General features: G+C 29.0%; 2 protein-coding genes across 2 annotated transcripts in view; one reads left to right on the top strand and one right to left on the bottom strand.

The window, feature by feature from the left end:
* The window catches only part of LOC119611172 (peroxidase), a 39,364-nt gene extending 20,602 nt beyond the window's left edge, over positions 1-18,762 (bottom strand). The window contains exon 1 of the mRNA XM_037966669.1: positions 18,694-18,762. The gene's annotated coding sequence lies outside the window, so the exon portion shown is untranslated. The remainder of the gene's footprint in view (positions 1-18,693) is intronic.
* Positions 13,408-15,230, top strand: LOC119611173 (adenylosuccinate lyase). Its single transcript, XM_037966670.1, has 2 exons — positions 13,408-13,766; positions 13,832-15,230. Exons 1-2 carry the CDS (start codon positions 13,629-13,631, stop codon positions 15,137-15,139), a joined length of 1,446 nt encoding a protein of 481 aa, XP_037822598.1. The 5' UTR covers positions 13,408-13,628; the 3' UTR covers positions 15,140-15,230.
* Positions 18,763-26,919: the final 8,157 nt, after the last annotated feature.

Raw genomic sequence — 26,919 nt, 5'->3', positions numbered from 1 at the left:
TTTGATAATTGGGATCTAATGGTACTGATGATGGCTTACAGTTTTCCATATTGTACTCTTTCAGCAAATCTTTAATATATATTTCTTGGCTGATCTCAATATTTCCGGTTTACCATCTCGTTTGAACTTGATGCCCAAAAAATGTTCCAATAATCCTTTATCGGTGACATCAAATTCTTTGGCTATTTCTGATTTAAAAGTTAAGATTTCATTTTGATCCGTACATCCAACAATAATATCGTCCACATAAACTGCAACAATAATTAGATTATTATTAGTTATCTTTTTATATAAACAGGGCTCGTTTTTGCAACTATTAAATCCGATTTTGCATAAAACATCATTTAATTTAAAGTTCCATTCTCTACCAGCATTAGGCACACTAAAACTCAAACTATTGGAAGAACATGAACGCCGAAATCAACAAAATGGTCAAACAACAGTACAGCAAGCTTTCAGTGCAACTAAAAGCGAAGGTGGAAACAAGAATTGGAAAAACAAAGAAGCTGCAAAGGTAACAAAAGGAAATTGTTTTATATGTGGTAAAAAGGGTCACTACGCAAACAAATGTAAAACAAAACGTGATCAACAAAAGTCTTACAGCCTTATTGCAATGGCGAAATCTGAACAAGTAAGTAGTCCAAAGTCCTGGTACATTGATAGTGGAGCTACAAGTCACATGTGTGCAAATCGAAACTTATTTACAAAATTAGATGAATGTAATGACAACATTATGTTAGCAAATAATAAATCAGTTGTTGCCAAAGGAATTGGAACTGTCAATATTTTTGTTAATAATAGTATAATTGAACTAAAAGATGTTTTGTATTCTCCAGATTTGAATGGTAATTTTTTATCGGTCAGCAAAGTGGTTAAGTATGGTGGTAAAATCAAGTTTAATCAACATGGTGCAGTTTTTACTGATGAAAACAATGATTATATTTTGAAAGCCAGAATAGAAGACAACCTATTTGTATTTGATGTTGAAAAACCTGAGGAGAAAGCATGTGCATTAAATTCAAGCAATGAAGTTTGGCATCGAAGGTATGGACATCTTAACTATCAAAGTCTCTATGATTTATCCAAGAAAAATATGATAAATGGTATGGATATAAATAAAGAATCGGGTGAACCATGTAAAACCTGTATGGTAAGCAAAATTCATGCAACTAAATTTCCAAAACACTCGGAGAGTAAATCTGGTGAGTTATTAGAGTTGATACACTCGGACGTTTGTGGTCCTATGAATATAGATTCAATTGGGGGATCAAAATATTTCCTGACATTCATAGATGACAAATCCAGGAAAATTTTTGTATATTTTCTCAAATACAAAAGCGAAGTTTTTGAAAAATTTAAATTATTTAAAGAAATGGCAGAGCGACAAACTAATCGTAAAATAAAATTCCTCCGCAGTGACAATGGTGGAGAATACCTTAGCAAAGAATTTAGCCAGTATTTAGAACAATGTGGAATACAACGACAGCTCACTGTACCCTATACGCCGCAGCAAAATGGTGTGGCTGAAAGAGCTAATCGAACTATAGTAGAAATGGCTCGATGTATGTTAGTTGAGTCGGGACTTAGTCAAAATCTTTGGGCTGAAGCAGTAGCAACAGCAGTATATTTACGTAACAGATCTCCCTCAAAAAGTCTAAATGACAAAACTCCATATGAAATTTGGAGCGGTCGTAAACCAAACGTCAAACATTTAAAAGTTTTTGGTTCTAATGTGGTTGTTTTAAATAAAAAGAAGGGTAAATTTGATCCCAAAGGTTCACATATGGTGATGGTTGGATATTCTCGTGTATCTAAAGCATACCGATTATATGATATGGAAAATCGTGAAGTTATTGAACGTCGCAACATTTTGTTTGATGAGCAAAATTTATCTGGTGAAATAATCAATAACAACAATGAAAGTTTTATGATTTTTGAAGAAATTTTAAATAGTAAAAATAATGATACTAATAAAGAAGTGCGACAAACGAATAATGAAGAAATGCAACAAACCCAGAATATAGAAGAGCCAGAAATTAATGTCAGTTCTGATGAAGAAGACTTGTTATATTTTGAAGCGGAAAATAGCGACAGTTCTTCTATTGAAGAAGTTATAACAACAAACGATTCACTTAAACGTGGCCCTGGTAGACCAAAAATTTCTCGAAATGGTAAACCAGGAAGGCCAAGGAAGATTCCTCAAGTACTGAATAATGTGGTGGAGGATGTAGTTCCAAGTACATACCAAGATGCATTATCCAGTCCAAATAATAAAAAATGGATAGAAGCTATGGAAAAGGAAATTCATTCATTACAACAAAAGGGAACTTGGTCGTTAGAAGATTTGCCAAAAGGTCAAAAAGCAATTAAGAACAAATGGGTATATACGTTGAAGAAAAATAGTGAAGGAAAAATCGAACGATATAAAGCAAGATTAGTGGCTAAAGGATGTAGCCAAAAGTATGGATTAAACTACAAAGAAACGTTTTCCCCTGTTATAAGACATGAAACAATAAGAATGGTTTTGGCATTAGCAGTTGAACACAATATGCACCTACACCAATTAGATGTTGTTACAGCATACTTAAATGGAGACTTACACGATGTTATTTACATGCAACAACCAGAGGGTTTTGAAGATAAGAATTCACCGAATAAAGTTTTACATTTGCATAAGTCTTTATACGGCTTAAAGCAAGCTGGTAGAGAATGGAACTTTAAATTAAATGATGTTTTATGCAAAATCGGATTTAATAGTTGCAAAAACGATGGTAGAGAATCTCTCGTTTCCATTGCTACAACAAAATTTTCGTATTCTTTGGGTAGACTTGATAGTAGAATGATGACAAGTAATTCATCTTGTATACGGATTCCAACATCAGCTAATTTTTCCGTAATATCGCAAAAATTATTTAAGTATTCGGCCATATCTTTACTGTCCTTCATGTTTACATTTAGCAGCTTTTTGTATAAGGAAACTTTCTGCATTGGGCCACTAGGTTCATAAACTTCTTTAAGTTTATCCCAAGCATCTTTAGATTTTGTTATATTTTTAATATAATTAAGTTGCGAAGACTTCACACTTAACATGATGGTTGCCAATGCCTTTTCATCATTGGTTCCCCATTCCAGTATTTTATCTGGACCCCATTTTGTATCAATTTGTTCATCACCATTTACATATTTCCATGTTCCAGCATGAATCAGGATACTTCTCATGTGAATTTTCCACGCCTCATAATTCTTCTCGTCGAGCTTTTCTATCTGATACAGAGACGACGATGCCATCTTGAGATTCTTGCACAAAATTTTGTTTTATTATAATATTTCAATAGTAGTTTTTCCCAAACGTTCTGTCTGGGCCCATAACCTTATGGAAATCCTCTTAATAAATTTAAGACAGATTTTCTTTTTATATAAAATAATAATATTTTATTTAACAATAAACTATATTGAACAAGTTCTAAAAGTTGTGTGAAGAAAATTTTTGAAGTTCCCAGAAAAAAATATAAAAATTATTTCAAAGTTAACTAAAATATATATGTTGAATATGAAAAGTGTTTTGTTTATAAAGTATATTTCTAACAGTTCCTACATGAAATTCTTAAAAATACAGTTCCTCGGGGCACTCTAAAGTACATACATTTTAATGTACATACATATGTATGTATATGTACATTTATTGATATCAATCACATGTATGTATGTATGTATTTTAAATCTTGTTACAACTTTAATTGGCGTCTTAATTAGACATTTTAATGCTGATTTGTTCAAACAAGTATTAAAACGATACAGTTCATTTCATTTAAGTTCTTGCAAGTTATGAAAAACATAATTTAGAATAAAATAATTGCAAAAAATAAATTATTTAAGTTCTTAAAAGTAGATAACACTATGTATTTGATATTAATATGGTGCGTATACATGTTGATGATATTTGAAAAAAATTTTTAATCTAAAAACATGAAAATTTACTTAAACCAAATTAAAACTTAAAGTAAATTTATCACAATGCTAAACTGCAACTTTAGTATATTTGCTAATTTAATTATTTATTAGTTATTGCCAAACGAATATTTAAACGAAATCTTCTTAATTTTTTTTGTCTAGCCACAATTTTGATTTCGAAAATCTTGTATAGTTTGCTAAAAAATGTACATAGATTTTAAGTGCATATATAGATGTCAATTTATATTATTTTTTGTTACAAAATATTCGATAAGTTGTCTATTGATATTATTTTTTATTAGGAAATATTCCAATAAACAAAGTGGTTACATATGTACATATGTATGTATTTCAAAAGATTCCTAGTACATATTACACTGAAAATAATCCATGCCTAATATACACGAAAAATGTCGTACATAGTACGAAATGCTTCGTGGTTTCGCACCACGAAATTCTTTCGTAAAATATACGAAATTGTACGAAATATTTTAGTAAAATGCAAAATAATTTTATATAATTTTAGAAAAAAAATTTGTTCATTTTACGATTTTTTTTAAAAACATAAATATGTTTGTTCTTTTAAAATAATCATTGTAAATTTAAAAAAAGATTGCGAATTAAAAAAAAAAAACAAATTTTTTATGTTTTTTAAAAAAACATAAAAAATTTTACAGGAAATTAGGCAGCTAATTTCCTGTAAAATTAAACAAAATTTGATAATATATTTATTTCTTGACGAATAAAAAGGATTTTCAGTAGAGGGATACGCTCTTCTGAATGTGAATTTTGCAAAACCGAATGGATCTAACAGTAGAGTTTGTATTACCAATTATTAAAATAATAATTTGATTAAATTTGCTATTTATCCCAGCAATGAACCACGATGAAAATGGTTAAAATCGGACAATATATTATCCAGACCCAATGTAAATGTGAAAAAACTGGAAAATCGTATATTTTTAATGACCCAAATTTCCATAAAAGGGAATTTCGGCCATTAAAATCACCCGGATGGTCTTAGTAAGTAATATGTATGTTAATAGAATTCATTAAGTAAATCTTGACTATAAATTATGGGAAGGACCGGTCATAATTGTAGATAAAATTTTGTAATTGTATTTAAATGGATGACGTACAATTTTCATTATTAACGACTTATACTTAACATGCAAACTTAAGAGCCTATAATAAAAAACTGAGTTTAAAAAGATAGTGCGTGTAAATGTTTGACTTTGAATTAAATTAAAATAACTAATTTTTAAGGAAATCAGAGATAGTATTTGGATTTAATTTATATATTACATGTAATAAATAAAAAAATCCAGTTTATTTAACCAGAAACGATATCTAACCGCGCCGGATTATAAACAAATGTCTGCGTGAAATTATGTTTTAATCACTGAAAAATTAATTTAAATAAAATTCATTAACAACATCAAGAAAGACATAAAATCTACATGTCCACAGAAAAAGTGGTCCTAGTAACCGGTATAAAACATATCATTTTAACACTGAAAGATATGCAACAATGTATTAAGGTTATTATTTATGATATCAACTTAATTACCAAAATGGTCAGGAAAAAAGACATTAGAGATTAGATAAGCTCACACACACTTACACAATTTCTCTTAAGTACATACATACATACACTTAAAAAACACAGAAAACTCAAAACCAACATTTGTATGTACGGAGATTTGCAAAAAGTAAATTAGTAAATTGTTTACAATAAACTTAAAAAATGCACTTTTTTATGACAATCGAATACATGGATTTCATTAATTAATTTCTTACATCCAAAGTGAATTGTGTCGAATTTGTTTTGCAAGAAAATAATGTTCCCACGGCAGCGTTATTGGTATTTCATTACCCAATTATGGACTGAATTAACTTATTCGCCATATACCATTTTAAATATCAATATCGACATTAATGTTTGGGACAAAAATGGACAGACCAACAGTAGTGGGCGTGGCACATTCTACATAAAGTAAATACCAAAATTTATATAGGACAATAATTGCTATTATCAATATGAAATTTTAAACTAAAATAGACGGACTAGCATTAGTAGACGGGGTACCATTCATATGAAGTAAACATAATTTATACACTAGGAAATTAAAGCGGTTTGAACGAGTATTTCAACTGTATGTATCAACTTTTGTTCATAACAAAGGCCTCGGCCTCGTCAGTGTGAAGTAAAAATTTGAGAAAAAAAATTCGTATAATTAAGAAAGTAGAAAAGCCTTATATTAGGCTTTAAATTTCTACTCGTAAGTATGTAAGTATATTTAAATCAAGAGACGGCTAGCCAGCAGTAAAAAAATGGTCACTTCTAAAAACTTTAAGTGAAAAATCGCGTATAGAGAACTATAACATCAAAAATCTTAAAATTTTGTAAGAACAACTTTACAAATAATGGAAAGACTTACAAGAATGGGTCTGTTAATTACACATTTTATTACAAGTACTGCTCAATGAGTATAAGTAGCTAGTTAAGAACATAATCAAATTAAACATTTTAGATCAAAACTTATTCCGAAGTGAATAATTAGTATGTGCTACCAGTTGTTGTATTTCTTTTGTCGACAATCCAATGACAATGCATATGTACATAATGGAATTGCCTTCTATTCAATATTTTTTTCTTTTTAATCATTTATAAGTACTTCTACGCAATGTAGATTTTATAATTTAATCGTTTTATTTATTAAAAAAACATTTTAACCATTTCAATTATTCTGCAATATTTATGAGTGTTGAAATTAAACAGGCATGAATTGGGTATTTGTTTATCTTATTTATTAAGTATAGAATATTCTTGTACAATGTATTTACATTAGAGGGGTCCAAAAAATATCGATTTTCTTTGGATGGGTCTTATTTTGTTCATTAGTGTCTAAAACTAACTGGTGTTAAATTTTAGCCCAATCGGATAACGGGAACCCGTGCCGGAAATCGATTGAAATTTAAATGTTTTCTTAACTTTTTCCCGAAATCTTATCTTCTAGAGAAAATTGTTTATTCAAAGAGGTATAAAAAATTTATATCAAGGACAAACAACAAAATTATTGTCAATTGGTTTGGGAGCCTTTTATTAAAGAATTCATGCATTTTTTGCATTCTTTTGTCTTTGTTAAAGACAAAAAACACAAAAAATAAGTAAAATATTAAATATTTAGTCGCCTAGAGAAAGATACTTTATATCTTTCTCTAGGCGATTTTAATGGCAAAATTTGTGAATCAAATGTTTTTTTTTTTTTTTTTGCTTAAAATAGTTTTTGGCCTATTTGGTCCATAATTTTGGTGCGATTGTACCATTTTTAAGTAATATTATTAAAATGGTGGTTTCTGACCATATTTACAATTTTTCTTTCCTTTTTTTCAGAGGTAGACGTCTTGAGGTATCTAAAAATAATATTTTTTCTTGTAAGGATCTACACTTAAACGTTCCATGATATATTTTTGGGATCCTTTATCTGTTTCCAATTGAATAATCAGGATCCCTTTTCGTACCACTAGGATCGATATTTTCCGATAAAGGTGGATAGATATTAGCACTAATATATTTTCAATTTCCCATTGTAACGGTATATATGTAACTGCAAAGACTGCCTAAACAAAACGTCATCATCTACACTAGATTTCAGTTTTTACTACTCATATCTTTCACGCTTATGTTGTCCATTACAATAACACTGTAAGTCCAAAATTTTGGGTTTATTTTGATCATCGTAAATAACACCGTCCGACACTCAAAATTGGACACGATCCCTATGATATAGTTTGAAACTATAAATTTAATGGAGAAAAACTGCGTTTTTAGTTTTTCATTTCGTAATCCTGTGTCCTTTTTAGAGGACTTCAAAGTTTTAAATAGTACATTTTTCAAAAAATATGTTAAAATACTTCTACTGATCAAACAATGTCAAATTTGATGTCAGACGAACAAGAAGTCTTGTAAAATAGTTTGTGTTATTATACCCTTCACCTTCGTGAGAAGGTTATATATAAGTTTGTCATTCCGTTTGCAATTTCTATAATATAATTTTCCTACCCCATAAAGTATATATATTCTGGATCCTTATAGGTAGCGGAGTTGCGAGATCCGAATCTTCAATAATTCTGTTAGATAGCTTTCGAAAAGATCGCTATTTAAAATCAGCAAAATCGGTCCATAAATACCAGAGATATGAGCAAAAATCCGTGACAACCTCTGAAATTTCATAAAAAAGACAATTTTTTCATGCTTTGATATAAGCATCAACAACAACACTGCTTATTCATTGAGTATTTCGTTTTATATGTTTGGATGGCTGTGTGTTTTATTGCATTGTGTATATTGTTTTTGTTTCTTGGTGTCTTCAGTTTCGTATATTTGGATGTCTGTTGGTTTCATAGCGTTGTGTATTTTGTTTTTTTTTTTTAGAGTATTTCGTTTCGTATGTTTCATTGTCTTGTGTATATTGTTTTTGTTTCTTGGTGTATTCAGTTTCGTATGTTTGAATGACTGTTAGTTTCATTGCATTGTGTATTTTGTTTTTTGTGTGTTTATTTCGTTTAGCGTTGTTGTGGTTTATTTTGTTTTACACATAAAAATATTATTAAATGTGGTTTCTTTTGATAGTATACCTAAATTCGAATACTTATGAGAGACACAGTATATACAAATATTAAACATTGAAAGCAATAAAATACTCACAAACATCATTACAAGCACTTACAAACATCGACAAGTAAAGAACATCGTATTTGGCCCATTCACTATCGGTATCGTATTGTTGTATCATTGTATGTCATTCATACTTTACTGAGAATATTAAAAAAACGAAAATAAAAGTTACACACTGTAGTTTGTAAAGCGTTTGCCGCGAAAAGTTCGGTAACTTACAACTTTTGACGCGTCGGCAGCTGATCAGAGTTGTATTTTGTAAACTAAAATTATATACATTTCACCAACAATGAAAGAGAAATATTAAAAAAATAACCAAAAACTTAAAATTTTGATTGCAGCGCGTGTTGTGATTAAAGCGCGAAAAGTTTGAAAAGCGTAAAACGCGTTGCGGCCTCAGCGCGCGTTCTGTACTTCCACCTTAAAAGCGTTCAGCGCTGCGTTTCTTGCAATTTGTCCGTCTACACTGGAAAACTTTAGTTGAGAAACTTTTTCTTAATTCTCTTTTAAAGTTTTCTTTATGTCTACACATCAACTATGTATTAATTGCATTGATTTGTTTTTGTACGAATGAGAAGAATAACAAAACAAAACAAGTTTCCGAGTACAAGAAACTCCGTACCGCGAGAGAGATGAATGATATTTCTTCTTAAAAAATCCTTTGACCCACCTCTCTAAATATTGAGCACTATTTTACAATGAAACGGGGGCCACCCTAATGTACATACATACATTCAATTTGTCTATTATGTTCGTTATACACATCAACTTTTCTATTTATTTCTAATGACCGTTAGACATTGCACCAGTTTTACAAGATTAACGGTATGTAATCGTATGGATGTATTTCTAGTTTATTCTTGCTCAAGGGGCCTCTATTCAAAATTGAACTCATGTTTGAATGTGGGCTCAAAATTTGGTATCTTATGATTGCATACACGCACACAATAAATACAATTTTGCAAATGATATTAACACAATAAACATCGATTCAAACCTGTGAAAATTTTTGAAAATTTTCTTAACTAAATAATGTATTTTCCAAATTGTTTTCAAATTTTAAAGTTTAGCCTTTGAAATAAACATGATAATTTCAAAAAACGTTTAAAAAAATATAATGTGTGATATTTATAAAATTTTCAAAGTTTTGTTTTAATTGAACTTAGAAAAGTTTCTTTCAAAAAATAAATTATTTTAGAAAAATAAAAACAGAACATTTTTTCTACAGCAAGGGAGCGAAAAAACGTTAAATATAGGAGAAATAATCGGAGATATAAAAGAAAAAAATGCTAAAATAAATGTATGAATATTTTATTTTCAGGTGATGTAAAAAAATATATGAATTTTGCAATATTTAGCATTATAATTAGGGTTTGAAATATGTATGAAAATAATAATAAAGAATACTTGAAATACGTTTGAAAATTTTTTTAGTTTCAAGCTTACCTCTAGCCTTTTTTTAAATTTGAAATACATTTGAAAAATACGTTTGATTTCTAACTGCCTTTTTGTTTGAGAAGGCCATAATTTTCCATTTGAAAACAAAAATTTTCAAATTTGTTCTCAAAGGCTATGTATGAAATTTGAATAGGTTTTCAAATACATATTTACATCATTTCAAAGGTTTTTGCTTATTGGGAAAGTACATACATATTTCGAATTAAAACATAATTTGTTTTTAAATTGTAAATTTCCCGTTTTATATATATGTTTGTAATAATTCTTTGATTTATTTTCGAAATATGTATGTATGTATGTAAATACATACTAGTTTGTATTTGAAATATTTGATACGTATTTTAAGTATTGTTGTAATAGAAACAACGTCAACAATAATAATTAAATGTTGCAACAAACCAGTAATAGTTTATTCAAATTTGTGTCAATTTTAAATTGAAATATATCTATGTATGTATGTTTATTTGATATGTATGTGTATGCATGTAAATATGTTTAAAAATACGATGTGTTTAGAAAATAGCTGTTATTTAGCTTCAGTTTCCTCATACAATCAGAGATTCTGCAATCAAAATTTATGATTAAATAAACAATATAACACTGTATTGCAAAATAATAAAAATCGTTTGTAAATTCCAGAGTCCATTTAATTTTTATAACCTGCACCACTCGACTCCTATTCGATTTGGCTATGTTCATCTGATTACAATTTTTAAGAAAAGTAGTTTTAATTTACTTATTTACATTGAACATTAGAGTGTCCCGAGGAACAATAGCCTTTTTAAGAACTTCATATAGGAATACCACTCAATCGATGCGTATTATGTACTGAACACAAGAAAAATATAAAATATTTTTTTGGAATGGTCCTTAGATCACTACCAGCGATTGAAAATCCTGACCTCAGTATAATTTTTGAAAAATAAAATATTTTAGATTTTTTGAAATTGGTCTCAAAATTCCGTAATTTTGTGCTGATTTCGAGAAAAATAATATTAAAATTTTTGTAGAATATTTTTGGTATACATACAAAAAGAGAGTTGGAGAGGCATATTGTTTTCGCTTTTTATCGAAATGGGTGTCAAAATTTACATAATTTTTGGTATTTAGTTTAGTCAATTTCAGCATTTTTTGAAATGTATATTTTACCTTGTAGAAAATTGACACAACTCCTTACACGGGTGTAAAGAGTTCTCCGTAAAAGACTGGTCCAATGCTAATCCAATAATATTAATAAAACATTCTACATTTAACATTGCTGCGTAAACTAAACATACGCAACATGTAGGGGAGTAGTTTTGGGATTACCTAAATGGATCATGTACAGGCTATTAACAAAATAAAACATCTTTAGTTAGTTAGTTCATAGTGTAGTAAAAAAAAAAAATTTAATGATATTAATTCTTACTTCTTAAAATTAATTTAAAATAACAGAAAAAATAATTTTGTGAACAAATGTCCAGCTATTGGGATATTTCCACACACGTGGGCTTAAAAAATGCATTAAAAATAATGTGTAAATGTTTTCTTCTAGTTGTACTTGTTTCAACTTAAGCTAGTGAACCTGCATTAGGAAAATAAATTTTAAAATAAACATTCAATTTGGATGGAAACAGGAACAACTTTTATTATTATTCTAATATGAATCCATTTACTTAAGACGATTGTGTTGTATAAATACATGCATTTTATGGACTACATACCACACATCTGCAACAATTCAAAATTGGAATTAATTGCAATATCGGTTGCAATAATCCTGTCAGGCTTGAGATTGTTATAAACGTTAAAGAGTTATTAAAATTTGTTACAATAAAAGAAATTGTAATAAAATAAATCAACTAAATATATGAACAATTCAGTTTGAATACGGGGATTTCCATTTCAACTGATATATTTTTTATCTAAGTATATAGCTATCTATATAAAATATAAACAATTATAATATATATTTCATTCTTAAGATATTCGCTGTAGTTATTGTTTCACTTTTAAAGCTTTTTCAATTTTATGTCAACCGAATTACGTATTTCCCTGGAAATACATTTAAATACGAATGGATTTATCAGCTCATACTAAATATAAATTTAAAACAATTCGCAAAAGTGTTAGAAATTTTTCAAATTAGTTTTACATAATTAATATTAGATTTAAAATTCCTAATTTAAGATCAAGCATTGGTGTTTGCTGGGATTTATCGCCAAATTATTGTACGTATGAATGTAATTAAACAGCCTCGATTTTTACTTGAATCTTTCTCAATGATAATGATCTTTCCATGTACCATTTAGGAATATAAAAATACATGGCAAATGTAAGAAATGTTTAATGTGAACAAGGAGCTTTGAATGTGACAAAAATTAATTTAAAAAAAATGTTACAAAATATCCAGTACAACTCGTTGGTATTGGATGTTAATTTATTTTTTATTTTGTCATAAATTGCATTTTTATAACATTCAAATATGTGTATGTGTGAGTGAGCATTTTTCAACCAGTTTAATTTATTTAAATGAGCGTTATAAAATCCATTAAATACACTTTTAGCTAAATGATGATAATGAATATTTGCACTTTTTAATACTAGCGCCCAAAATTAAAGCAAAATCGAAAAGTAATTAGACTTGTGTTTTCAATTACTACATTTACTGAAATTTTAAACTTCTGTAGCAATAAATTGAAAACAAATTTCTACAAAACACAAGGCTAAATGTGCGACTACAGTGCAATGTTCTAGTTTAAATTTGAGTTGAATAAATTTATAAGTAAAAAAAAAGAAAAAAGTGAATATAAAAATTTGCTGCAAATGGCTTTGCAAATATACATACATTTGCAGACAAGTGTACATAAAACACAAATATTTATAAATAAATATTGCACTATGAGCATACGCCATAGGAACATGAACATGAACGCACAGATTCCATTTTAACATTCCAAACCTGGTCAACATAGAAGTTGAAATTGTTAAAACAGCATTGGCCGGTGTACTTTTTGTTAATAAAAATACATACATACAACATAGTTGATCAAATCATAAATGCCTTTCTAAAAACAAAGACCAGTAAAAACAAAGTAACACGTTTTTATTAACCATTTTGCAAAAGTGAAGTAAAAAAACGTCAAATATGTGTGTAATATCAGTATGTTTACGTAATAAAAAATGTAACGTATTATTAAATATTTGAATTTATGAATATGCTTACTAAACACATATTTCCATCATTTGTTTATTTTTCCGTGGGGTGTGTTCAGTGTAATTTCATACCAACAACTACACACACACACACATCAACCACATGTGCTGAAATCTACAACACAGCTGATTATTTTTCCCCAAGTTTAACTTGTTTTTTCACTCTTCTATTTTGCATTTACTATTTGCTGGTGGGATTTCTTATCACATTTTGATTTGTGTAAAATTCTGTCGCCTATTGCTGAAATAAATCTATTCAATTGTAATTACGCAAATTTGCCAGTAGCATTTAAATTATCAATCTGTGTAAAGTTGCTCGCAATTGAAGAAGAAAATCGGAAAAATGAGTAGTGTTTATGAAGGTTACAAATCGCCGCTTAGCACACGCTATGCCAGCAAAGAAATGCAATATCTGTTCAGTGACCAACATAAATTCTCCACCTGGAGACAACTATGGATTTGGCTAGCCGAAGCTGAAAAGGTATGTAGAACATGTGAGCTAGACGAGAGATATTAAAGCATTTAACATTAATTTTCATTTGACAGACATTAGGTTTAGATATTTCCGATGAGCAAATAGCTGAAATGAAGGCCCATGTCAAGGATATAGATTTTGAAGCTGCTGCGGCCGAGGAACGTTTAACGCGTCATGATGTTATGGCCCATGTACATGTATTTGCCAAACAATGTCCATTGGCTGCCCCCATCATTCATTTGGGTGCGACCTCCTGTTATGTAGGCGACAATACCGATCTGTTGATATTGCGTGATGCCTTGGATCTTCTGTTACCTCGTGTGGCTTCGGTAATTTATTGCCTTAAAGAGTTTGCCTTAAATTACAAGTCTCAACCAACTTTGGGTTTCACTCACTTGCAACCCGCCCAACTGACAACGGTTGGTAAACGTGCCTGCCTTTGGATTCAAGATTTGGTCATGGATGAACGTGCCTTACGTCGTTGTCGTGAAGATTTGCGTTGTCGTGGTGTTAAGGGTACCACCGGAACACAGGCATCCTTTTTGCAACTTTTCAATGGTGATGGCGAGAAAGTTAAGCAGTTGGATTTACTTGTGACTAAATTGGCAGGGTTCCAAAAGCCATATGGAGTAACCGGCCAAACCTATACGCGTAAAGTTGATGTTGAAGTTATGGGTGCATTGGCCAGTTTGGGAACAAGTATTCACAAAATGTGCTCAGATTTGAGAATTTTAGCTTCACGTAAAGAACTTGAAGAACCCTTTGAAACAACCCAAATTGGTTCATCGGCTATGCCTTACAAGAGAAATCCCATGCGTTCGGAGCGTTGCTGTGCTTTGGCTCGTCATCTCATCACCTTGTTCTCCAATGCCGCTAATACGCATGCCACCCAATGGCTGGAACGTACTCTAGACGATTCGGCCAATCGTCGTTTGACTTTGTCCGAATCCTTCCTGTCGGCCGATGCAGCACTTCTAACACTATTGAATATTTCTCAGGGTATGGTGGTTTATCCCAAGGTGATTGAACGTCATATTTCCCAAGAGTTGCCTTTCATGTCTACTGAAAATATTATTATGGCTATGGTTAAGGCTGGTGGTGATCGTCAGGTGTGTCATGAAAAAATTCGTGTACTTTCACACCAAGCCGGGGCTCAAGTCAAACAACATGGTAAAGACAACGATTTGGTTGAACGTGTCCGCAATGACCCTTACTTTGCTCCCATTCTCCATCAATTGGACGATATTTTGGATGCTAAAACATTCACTGGACGTGCCAGCGATCAAGTCGATGAATTCGTTGCCGAAGAAGTCGAAAGTGTTTTAGAGCGTTATAAGGAGAATTTGAAAAACATCCAAATTGTTCAATTAAATATTTAACTGAATTAAAAAAGTAATAAATAAATAATCAACGTAAGCTAAGCTAAACTGATGAATAAAGCCAACTTTTGTAAGTTTTTTTTTTTTGTAAGCTCAATATTTTTTAAAAACCTTGTTTAATTTTGAATTATTGTCATGCTTTACAACTTCGAATAGAAGGACGCACATGTAATGTGTTTGCTGTCGTATAATTTAAAAATAGTTTTTCACAATTGGACAAATGCGCTGTTGAAAGAAAGATACAGTTTTTTGAAACTGGTTTCCATTTTGTCGATATCATTTCAATTTCAAAATTGTAAGAAAGACCGTTATGGAATAATTCATTTACTTTGCTTTTTTCTATCCCACAAATAATTACAATAACAAATAAAAAAATCATTTATTTTTTGTATTCAATTGAAACGGGGTTATCGCAAATTAATAAAAACAAAAATAAAAAACGTTGTTTTATTTCAAGTCGGTGTCTCATGGAGGCAGATCAACAAGCTCTTTATGTACATCCACTAAGTTTAAAGCTAAAAAAATAACAAACCGCGTCATACAGATTCGAACATACATATTTATACACATAATTGTCTGTCTATATTTTATATTTTTTTAAAAAATGGTTTAATGTCGAGACTGTGTTCTTTTCATTTGTATTTTTTCTTGTTATTGTAGCTGTTTACAACCGCTTGACACATCACGACTTGGGGTCTATACGAATCTGCTCTAATAAATGTTTTTATTTACATGTTAGTATTTGTTTTTTTTTTTTTTTCTTTCTAAATTTGCTGTGGATTGGCAGTTTATGTTTTCATCTTAACTAATTCGTTATACTAAGTAACTTCTTATAAATAGGTATTTTATTCACTTATGTAGAATATATTATAGTTCTCTTAAAAACAGACATTTAAAATTTAATTTCATTGAATTGTATGTATTTGCTTAAAAGTATTGGATTCACATCCATCTCTCAGCATTTGGACAAATTGTATTTGAAATAATATTGAGCCTCTTTCTGAAAACAAATGCCTTGAATTTATAAGATTTAAAATATTTAATTTTAAATTCTTTAAAACATCTGTGCAATATCGATAGATCAATTCATTATTTTCATTCTTGACTGTTGAGTTGTATGTAGTTTTAATTTTAAAGGTAACGTTTTTTCAATAACCATAAATAATATATTTTTGTTACAGAAAACAACTAATGGTCCAACAATTACACAGACTAACAAATTTTTAACCAAGAGACCAAAGTATACCAATGTATTGAGATCCGCCAAACCGGAATTTGACCTCAAAATTTCTACATCACATCAGGTTTTTTAGATAGTTTTTTCCAATTTTAGTTTAAGATATCTCTATGAAGGAAAAAATTAGAAGAGAAGTTTAAACTTCATTTTAAAGTTGGCAAATTGTATTTTTAGATGTCATAACAAAATGTGTAAATAAAGGTAAAAAATATCTCCAAAAACGGATTTTCGAATTTTAGGACACGCTATCTGAAACTAGTGTCGTTGCGAATGCCAGTTTAGCGAAAGCGAATAATTAATTTTATTTTTTGCGAATGCAAAAGCGAATCCGAATGAAAATCAAGTACATATGTAATTTGAGGAGAAAATTGAAAATGATGAAATTACTGAATATATTCTGATGAAAAATCGAGTCGTAACAAAATTTTTGCTTCATAATACATATGTATATAACTAAAACACTACTACCAATCAGGGAATTTAAGTTTTCATTCGCTAAGAGTGTTTACATTTAAGCCAGCATTCGTTACATCTCTATCTGAAACATATAAAATTATTTATTTCTCTGGGTTTCAACTTTTTTTCAAATTTTGTTGACCTGTGTTATTATTTGCCATTGTACATACATATGTATGTAATAGAATTGAACTTAATGTTTGTGGGGTAAGGATGAAAAATTGCTTGTCGCGCATGCTCAGTAGCAATAGCCTTAAACTATAATAGCATTCAGTAGTCAATGTTTACTGAAAATGTATATTTTTTTTTGCGATTAAAACATTGTTAAAAACAATCTAATTTAATGAACTTTCCGAAAGAACACTTTTTATGTATGAAATTGCAATTATTTATTTTTGGATTTGGAGTAAAGAATATATTTTGTTCTTATTTATGTACGTTTTTGTGTTTGTATAAATAAATTATGGTGCCTTTAATGGTCAATTTTTTAAACATACATACATATATTTTTTTCGATGTTTTATGCAATGTTGCATGTCCATTTACCTTCATTAAGTAGAGCAAACTTTTTGTCTTTTGGTTTGATCTGAATCATGTTTTTATTGTGTCTCATATATAATCCAAATAACTGTGGTGTATGTTCTTGAAATAAATGTGCAAACTGCACTAGTTTGACAAGTACTTATTGTACGTTGGTACATTGTACAATCCATTGTTTTCTTCATTTACAATTTTTGTCTTCAATATTTTTTATTTCTTATTTTCATCTAAAAAATAACTTAATTTTCCAACACATAATCAATTTTAATCTTTTGTAAGTTTGACTTTAATAAATAAATGCAAGTAAATAAATAGTGATTGTTAATTTAATGCTTCGATTGTTTGTTATTCAATAGTTGTCTATACAAAGCTTTAAAAGAATTAATTCATTAAAGTGTTATCTATTCTTCAAACTGCATTTAAAAATGTTTAATAATGTTATTAAAAAAGACAACAATGACCATGCAATTAAATTCATTCCAATAAAGAATAAATTCTCTTGGGGATTAATTCAATGGAATTTAAAGCTAAAGAGTTAGGCTTTTTTACAATTAATGGCCAAAGACTGTTTATAAAGAATTGATATATTCAAAAAAGCTCAGTTAAAATAATTCGAAATTAAATTCATTATTTCTTAAAAATATTGTTGGGATTATTTAACACAAAATATCATTAGAATAGAGAATAGGGAAGGTACAAAGCAAATACTATAGTTTTGATTATTTTTATCTTTCCTATATTATAATGGTAATATCGTTTGGGTTATTGGGATTATGTATAAAATTATTGTTTTTATTTTCTATATTTTCTTTTTTAAGTGAAATTTTGACAATTTTTGGCGGGTTTTTCTGATAAAAGTGAAAACAAAAAAATCTATGTCATTCTTTGTTTAAACATAGTTTAATATAAATTTTATGATTTCAGTACTCGATTATTTAGTTTATTATTTTGTTTTAACCTGAAGTGAGAAAAACTATTCAATAAAAACAATAAAGTAATCAAATCGGAATAAAAAACTTAATGTTTTATGTCAATAGTAATTTTTTTGAATTGTTTTACCAATAATATTATTGTTTTAAATGTTTATTTTAATATACATATATTTTTTTAAAATTTTTAATTTTACAAAAGTATTATGGCGAAAACAGCTGTTTATTGTTTATGTTTTTGTCTGAAAAGCTGGTTATTAGCTTCTGCCCGTTTAAAATCCTGCTAAATTTGTTTTAAGTTTAATCTAACAGCAAGCCACACTTAATTGATTAGTAAGAAACCCGCCCTAAACGATTTTAAAATAATTCACTGCTTTTTTGTCAGTACTTACCTTTATGAAACAAAAATAGGTTCAGATAACAATTAGTTTATTAAGATGATAAACAAGTTCGTGTTAACTGCAAGTATTGGAAAAAAAATAATTTAGTTATGTATATTTACAAATTAAATATTTATAATAAGATTTTAACCAAATATTTTCGAATATAGAAATAAAAAATAATGGGATTGCTCTTTGTCTTTCCTTAATACCCTCACCTAGTGTTTATAAAAAAGCGACTTTTGGAAAAACCGGTTTTTCGGTTAACCGAGAATTGACCATTTCTAGAAAACCAGTTTGTCATTTAACCGAGTATAAAAAACCGGTTAACCGAAATATTTAGAAATCTTTAAAATATTATAATATTTAGTTGAAAAATGCCATTTTGCGAAATATTATGAATTACTTAATAAGATATTTGCACTTTTTAGTAAAGATATGTACATTAATATATCATAAGAAAACAAACTTATACAGATTTGAAGATATTATTGATTCGTTAGGTATATGGAAGTTGCCATAGGAGGGATAAATTGACCTTTGAATATATAATGCATCTATATAAATAATGCATCTATATCGCGACGATTCATCGGGAACGGAAGTAGACGACGACTGTCTCGACATAGACATTGAGCCCCTGCTTTAATTGTGACCTCCCTCCGCTCGCTATGCCTGTGGTTATTCAAATTACTGTGAATGACGCTTAGGAATATTAACAGGTGTCATTCTGACTTCCTGTCAATTAACCAAAGCGCCATTACAGTTTGTGAAAAACCCCAGCAGCATAAATTCTCGGACAGCGACAACAACCTTTATGTTTCGTTCAATAAAGTCCGCTTTGAGAACGTTTGAGAAACTTCTCGCCTTCAATTATACTCACACAGTAAACAAGTAAGTGGATTCTACATTTTATCATCAAAGTTATTTATTCGTCTTAATAAATAACAAATTTCTTCATTTAATGGATGAAATTTGTTTAAATAGTTAATTTTTTATTGGTTTAAATGACAACTTTTTACTAATTTCCTGATTGTCTGAAATTGTAAATCCATTTTATATACATAATATATGTTTAAAATTTCCTAACATTTGTTTAACAATCTTAAGTCTGTTTTCATATGCACAAACGGAAAATAATGTTTAGAATTACATTATGCAACAAATTGAGGGTCATGGTCTGGGGGGTGAAAAATTCCCATGATAACTTAAAGTACTAGGTTAGAGTATTAAAGCCCCCAAACCGTTCGGCGTTGGTAGGTCAAACTTTTATGTTATCGGTCATTGAAAGTTGCGCTTTTTAACACTAAGTTTATTAAAATTTTACAAATACTTTCAGAATTCACTTCAAAAACATATGTTTTGTTTAGCTATCTGCAGAATATATCTTGCAGATTTCGGAACACAAATATTGATTTTTAATGGGTCATTCGAGTCCATTTTGTAAACACTTGTTATGCAAAGATATAAATGTTTATTGAAGTAGGGCGACAGTGGTATCATTTAAAAGGTCGAAAGCGCATTAGTAAATGTAAAAATCTCAAAAAAAAAACATGTTTTAAGTATTTAAATATATTCAAACTTTCCGCATTTAACTTATACACATTAGACAGTGCATTTCACAGAAAATTTTTTAATTTGGCCATTTAGTTAGCCGTTTAAATACCATTTTTTCGATTTTCCAAAAAAATATGCTTTTATTCGGAAACCGCGAAAATTTCGAAATGGATGTTCTTGATTTACATATTATTCAATGGCACTTCGAAGGAGCTTTCATATGATACCCCATTCGTTAATAGTTTCTATTAATTAAAGTTAAAAATCCCGTTAACCCACTATAAACTTTCAATTAGCGTAAAAATTTGACCTAGCAGCTAAAAATACTTTCATACTTTCATTTTGTGAAGGAATTTTTCGACCCGCCGGTTAATCAGTTTATAAACACTACCTTCACCGGATCGCGTATAAATAATATTTCGAATATTATAGTTAATATTACGTATACGCTCTCAATATAATAGCAATTGTAATAACACCACCGATCATTTGTACTTTATATTGAAAACAGATGCCGATCCGCGTTGTTGGCCAAAAAAAAACTGACCTATAGTAATCTCCACCTAAAGATCTAAATATTTAGCCCTTAAATTAAAATAATCTATTTAAGTTTTTGTCCCAATAGGTGTAGTAGTTTGATAAATCTCTTATAACTTCAGATATGTAATACATTTGTAAAAGCTCTACTAATTTTATTTCCTTTCCTAAAAATTCAATTACATTTGTTTCCTTTTGGAAAATTAACCGCGAATTATGTAAATTTATGTAAATAAGAAAACAAACATAACGGCATACCTATGTATGTATGTCTTTCATTGGAAAATAATAACATTATTTCTACAAATTAAAAGTGCTTAGTGTAGTCGTAGGCATTGCAACAGTATAAAGGAGCGGAATATAATTTACAACATTTTCAATGACTGTATAAAATTGTTTCCGGTTATCTGCTGACAATCTCGTCATAGTTTCATTAACTATTTACACATAAATAGTTGTTGGTTGGTGTTGCTGAAGAAAATTATGATGGTTTTCATCGCAAAACTATTCAAACAACATCCATTTGTGTTACAACAATTCAATATCAAAACACAAAACTAAACATCCATCAACTACAACGTGTTCGTGCAACATTTTTACTTGCACACAAACAAATGAAAATATTTATTCGTATTTGTATTTGTCATTGCCACTTGTTGTTTTGATTTTGAAATTAAACAACTAAAAGGAAACTTAAGTTATAAAATTTTGATTTAGTTTTTTTTTTTTCGATTAGCTAAGATGGTGATGATGAGTAATCGCTACCGTAACTAATTAAATTAAAACATCAAATTATTATTATTTATAACAAATAATAATTACACTTGGAAAAAAAATAATAGAAAATATAAACTTCAGAGACGAAAATTTAAATACAGAACAAGCTAACTATTTTTTGGAATCCAATAATTATTGAATCAAGAGATAGAAAGTATGTACATTGTACATTATTATTAATTAATAAAATTTCCTCAAATCAGCATAAATTAAAAACAGTTTTAAAACAAATGTTAAGTAAAGCCATTCAAATGAATTAAAACTGAATAAGAATTCATTCAAAATCTCTTCCTGTTAAATAATTATTGCAGCAATTAACAGTCAATAACCACAAACCATTATTTTTTACAGTGTTTTTGTTGCTGCAGTTAAAATGACAGTTTGTTTTAAAGCAATAGATTTTACAGCTTAATAAAAACAAATAAAAAAATTAAGACATTTTTATATTTTCTGCTTAACTTGCATAACAAATTTTATTAATGAAATAATAATTGAGTGAATTCAACTCAGAAGAGCAGAAAATGCATTGTATTTGTTTTGAATTTAATTTTACTAGTATTTGTCATGATATCAGAGATGGAAAATGAGAACATTTTAATATTTTAATGAAGTGCTCTTAAGACTGATTCTCACCCAATTACTTATAATAACCAATATATTATAATCTAATACTAAATTGATTGACTAGGTAAAACAGGTTGGAACCTATTTAAATTTTTCCTATTGCTGTTTTTATATTGAAAATTCAGTTTTTCTAAGATAAGATTTAGTTTAGAAAATAAGTATTGAGCGCTTTACTTTTATTGGTGTTCACTGAGGTGACATGTCATAATGTCCATGGACGTTACGACACTTTCAAAAGTATCGTAAAATCTTGTGACACATTTAAAACTGAAATTTGTAGAAATTTGTCACCGATTATGGCCAATAGGCTAGGTTTATTTGGAAATAAATAAAATTAAATTAAATTAAATTAAATTAAAAATGTATGGAATATTTGTTTAGAATTTAAGAAAGAGATATGACATGCCACCGTTTTCATGTTACTATTTTATTCTTTATTTGATTTAAATATAGGGGATACTTTTAATTTAATTTAAAAACAAATTATTCATGAATTTTATTATATCAAAGTAAATGCATGAATCTAGCAAGGAAGACATTTTCTTTTTAATATTTGTACTATGTACTATGAACGAAATAAGTCTACCAATAATACATATGTATTTATAGTGGTTCTTTTAAAATCTCAACTTTCCAAGCGTGATATTTTATTTTTTCGTTTGTGATGGTAATTTGTATTGGCTGGCAATTGTAAAGTTAAATGTGAGATAATTGTGGTATTCATATCTAACTTGAACAGTGTAGATTCGCTAAGAAATTTTATGTTATTTCATGAACATTGTATTTGTGGCCAAATTTTATAATCTACATTAGATCAGGTTCAAGGAATCCAAATCTCTTTATAGTAAACAGCGTTCCTCTAAATGTGAAAGAACATTTATTTCTTCGTTCGCATTTAGAGGAACAGACCCTGTATTAAAATTTTTAACATAATTGATCTTATTAGTTTATTTTAAGAGTTATATAAACGTAGAGCTTTTGTTCCTAGTTAACATTTTTGTAAGGTTCGTTTTAACCAGTACATTCTGTATTTTAATAGTTTTGTTATGACTTAAAATGTTTGCGTGTCTTATATTTCGAATACCAAACTGCAACAACAGCAGCAACAGAATAACAAATCAAATGTTGCATTCATCTATGAAAGTGTTTCCCCAATCAATTGAAATTCCAACAATATTAACGGCAGCAACAAAATCAACAAAAGCCAACAACAATTGTAAATAAAAGTCAATTACAACACGTTCATAATCTTGTTGCACTTGTTTTGGTTCAAGAAAAATAAACAGACATACAACCATAAGATTTAGTTGTAAGTAGTAATAAAAATATTAATGATCATCATAAACAACAACAGCAAGCACAATTTTTCATCGCATTAATTTTTTGTTTAACACAGTGTTACCGTTTTTATATTGGAATTGCACTTTTTTGGAATTTATCTAAGGAAAATTTTGAAGATCGTGCAGAAAAATCGATCTAAATATATCCAGATTATGTATTATTATTATGTATTAAATTAATTACATATGTCAATGGTAAAGGATGATAAAAAGAAGTGAGCAATAGAACTAACTGATACAAGAAATTAGCTCAATAGGATTACTTTTATTTGAATTTTCTCAAGATTATATCAACAAAAATATATGAATCAAATGTGGCAACTCTGTAATATAAACAGACAAAACAAGAAGTGTGCATCCAAATACATACATATGTACATTAGAGTGCTCCAAGCTTGTATGAAGGAAAAAACATTTTATCCGACAGGCCGTCCCCCCCTCTGGAATTGTTCTATGGGTTGTAAAACTATGTCATGCAAAAAATTAGGCTGATAGGATAACGTTAACAGGTGCCGCAACGGCTCAGAAGTTTCCAAGTGCATTTACAAGGGGAAAAAATCGATTTTTTTCAGTTTTTGCTCAAATTTTGCAACTTAATAATAAACTTTGCACTTTATTGTAAAGGAATCGTAATGTGCACAGAATAAGCATTTCAGAAAGATATAAAACACAAAAATTGGTTGAAAATTTTTAAAGTTATTGCAAATTCCCCAGGCCATTAACGTGTCTCACAGCACATGAATTCGAAATGTGACAAAAAAATTAAAATTTTTTAGGACATATTGTAAAAAAACCATTTTGTTACTTAAAATATACTAAAAATTACTTGAATACTAGCTTTTGTCCTTATACGATAACGCAAACTTGTTCTCAGCTATGGTCAAAAAAGTTTGATTTTTTCAACGGCCGTTTCAAATCTCCAATTTCAGTTTTTTTGAAACTTTGTTAAACAAATTTTAAAATTTTTAGAAGATCTCATGGGAATTTATGGACAATAGATAAGGGAATAAAACGGTAAAAAATTAGATCAATAATTCTTACAGTTTAGCTGTACCTGCGATTTGAACTCGGCGGATTTCGGGAAAATAGCATTTTTTTGTAATATATTAGAGAATACGTATTAATTTTTTACTGTTGTACATTTTAAACAAAGTATTTTCAGAGTATTATAGACCAGATAATATAAAATATATATTCCAAGTTTTATTCAAATCGGACATTCTTAACCCATAAAATGTGGAGTTCAAAGGTTAAATTTTGCTATATTTGGGAATTCTCAGTGCACCATATTAAAATATTATTTATTTGTTGGCCATATTTACCAAAAATTACTGGAATTTATCGTATAAAGTCCGATATTTAAAATAGAGTAAAAAAAGGTAAATTAACACTTTAAGGCACTTGGGAACAATTTAACACCAAAGTTCAAAAATTTGAAAAAGCACTATCCATTTGAATAAAGCTCTATATAATTAGAGAAATAGCAGAAATATAACAAAAACGTATATATTAAGTATAAAAATTATACTTTAACCCTTTTCGACTATGGAGTAAACTATAGGTGTACATTTTTAAAAGAAAAATTTTGTTTTTAAAACTGATAATTTATGTAGTCCATTTTTTCGGACCATTTTCGACATAATATGTCTAAAAATACAAACTTTATAGGTTCAAAAGGGTTAATTCATAAGTTTTTATACCTAATATATATTTTTTTTGTTTTATTTATGTTATTCCTCTAATTATATAGAGCATTATTCAAATGGATAGTGTTTTTACGATTTTTTGATCTTCGGGGTTAAATTTTTCCCATGTGTTTTAAAGGGTTAATTTTACTTTTTTTCGCTGCTATTTTAAACATAAGACTTTATACTAAAAATTCAAGTCATCTTTATTAAATATGACCGACAAATACATAATATTTCGATATGGTACACTGAGAATTCCCAAATATAGCAAATTTGACCTTTGAACTCCACATTTTATGGGTTAAGAATGTCCGAATTGAATAAAACTTGGAATATATATTTTATATTATCTGGTCTATAATACTCTGAAAATACTTTGTTTAAAATGTACAACAGTAAAAAATTAATACGTATTCTCTAATATATTACAAAAAAATGCGATTTTCCCGAAATCCGCCGAGTTCAAATCGCAGGTACAGCTAAACTGTAAGAATTATTGATCTAATTTTTTACCGTTTTATTCCCTTATCTATTGTCCATAAATCCCCATGAGATCTTCTAAAAATTTTAAAATTTGTTTAACAAAGTTTCAAAAAAACTGAAATTGGAGATTTGAAACGGCCGTTGAAAAATTCAAACTTTTTTAACCATAGCTGAGAACAAGTTTGCGTTATCGTATAAAGACAAAAGCTAACATTCTAGTTATTATAGATATATTTTAAGTAACAAAATGTTTTTTTACAATATTTCCTAAAAAATGTAAATTTTTTTGTCACATTTCGAATTCATGTGCTGTGAGACACGTTAATGGTCTGGGGAATTTGCAATAACTCTGAAAGTTTTCAACCAATATTTATGTTTTATATCTTTCCGAAAAGCTTATTATGTGTACATTGCGATTCCATCACAATACATTGTAAAGTTTATTATTAAGTGGCAAAATTTTAGCAAAAACTGAAAAAAATCGATTTTTTTCCCCTTGTAAATGCACTTGGAAACTTTAGTGCCGTTGCGGCACCTGTTAACGTTATCCTATCAGCCTAATTTTTTGTATGACATAGTTTTACAACCCATAGAACAATTCTAGAGGGGGGGACGGGCAAAATTCGCAACTTCGTTTTTTTGGAGCACTCTAATGTACATACATACATACATATGTATATTAAAAACGTATTCCGACAGGTTAAGAAATTGCTACTTTTAAGATAATCAAGATTATATGAGTTTGTTCGCAGACTGTGTATAGACCATCTAACTGCAAGCCAATTAACCAGTTTTTCTTTTTTTTTTCCATGTTTGCAATTATGTACATTAAAGGCGAGGTTATGGTCAATGGTAAATGATTTGCTTTGTTATGTTATTGTTACTGTAACGGAATGAAATAACAATGTCTATTTCCACCTTCTATCATACTTACTCGTGTACTCTATGTGCATAAATACATACTTACAACATATGTATGTACGTAGTGTGTCTGTTCAAGCACCTCCACAATAATTTTTGATTTGGATGCAACAGACTTGTGATGTCATAATTGATGTCTATATATTGTGGCGATTACAGCACGTTTTTGTATTATACACAGATGTCTAAGCATTGTTGTACTAACAACTACTAGAGGAAACTGGTAATAAATTTTTCATTTGCACAAGTTTGTTTACATTTGAACCCCACACATAAACATTTGCAAAAAACGTCTGTCCGATATTTGTCGG

Source organism: Lucilia sericata, unplaced genomic scaffold, assembly GCF_015586225.1.
Source record: "Lucilia sericata isolate MDLA Ls3-8-SP2 unplaced genomic scaffold, ASM1558622v1 Contig001384F_arrow, whole genome shotgun sequence".
NCBI classification, from domain to species: Eukaryota; Metazoa; Arthropoda; class Insecta; order Diptera; family Calliphoridae; genus Lucilia; species Lucilia sericata.
This window is presented reverse-complemented; position numbering and strand designations above follow the sequence as displayed.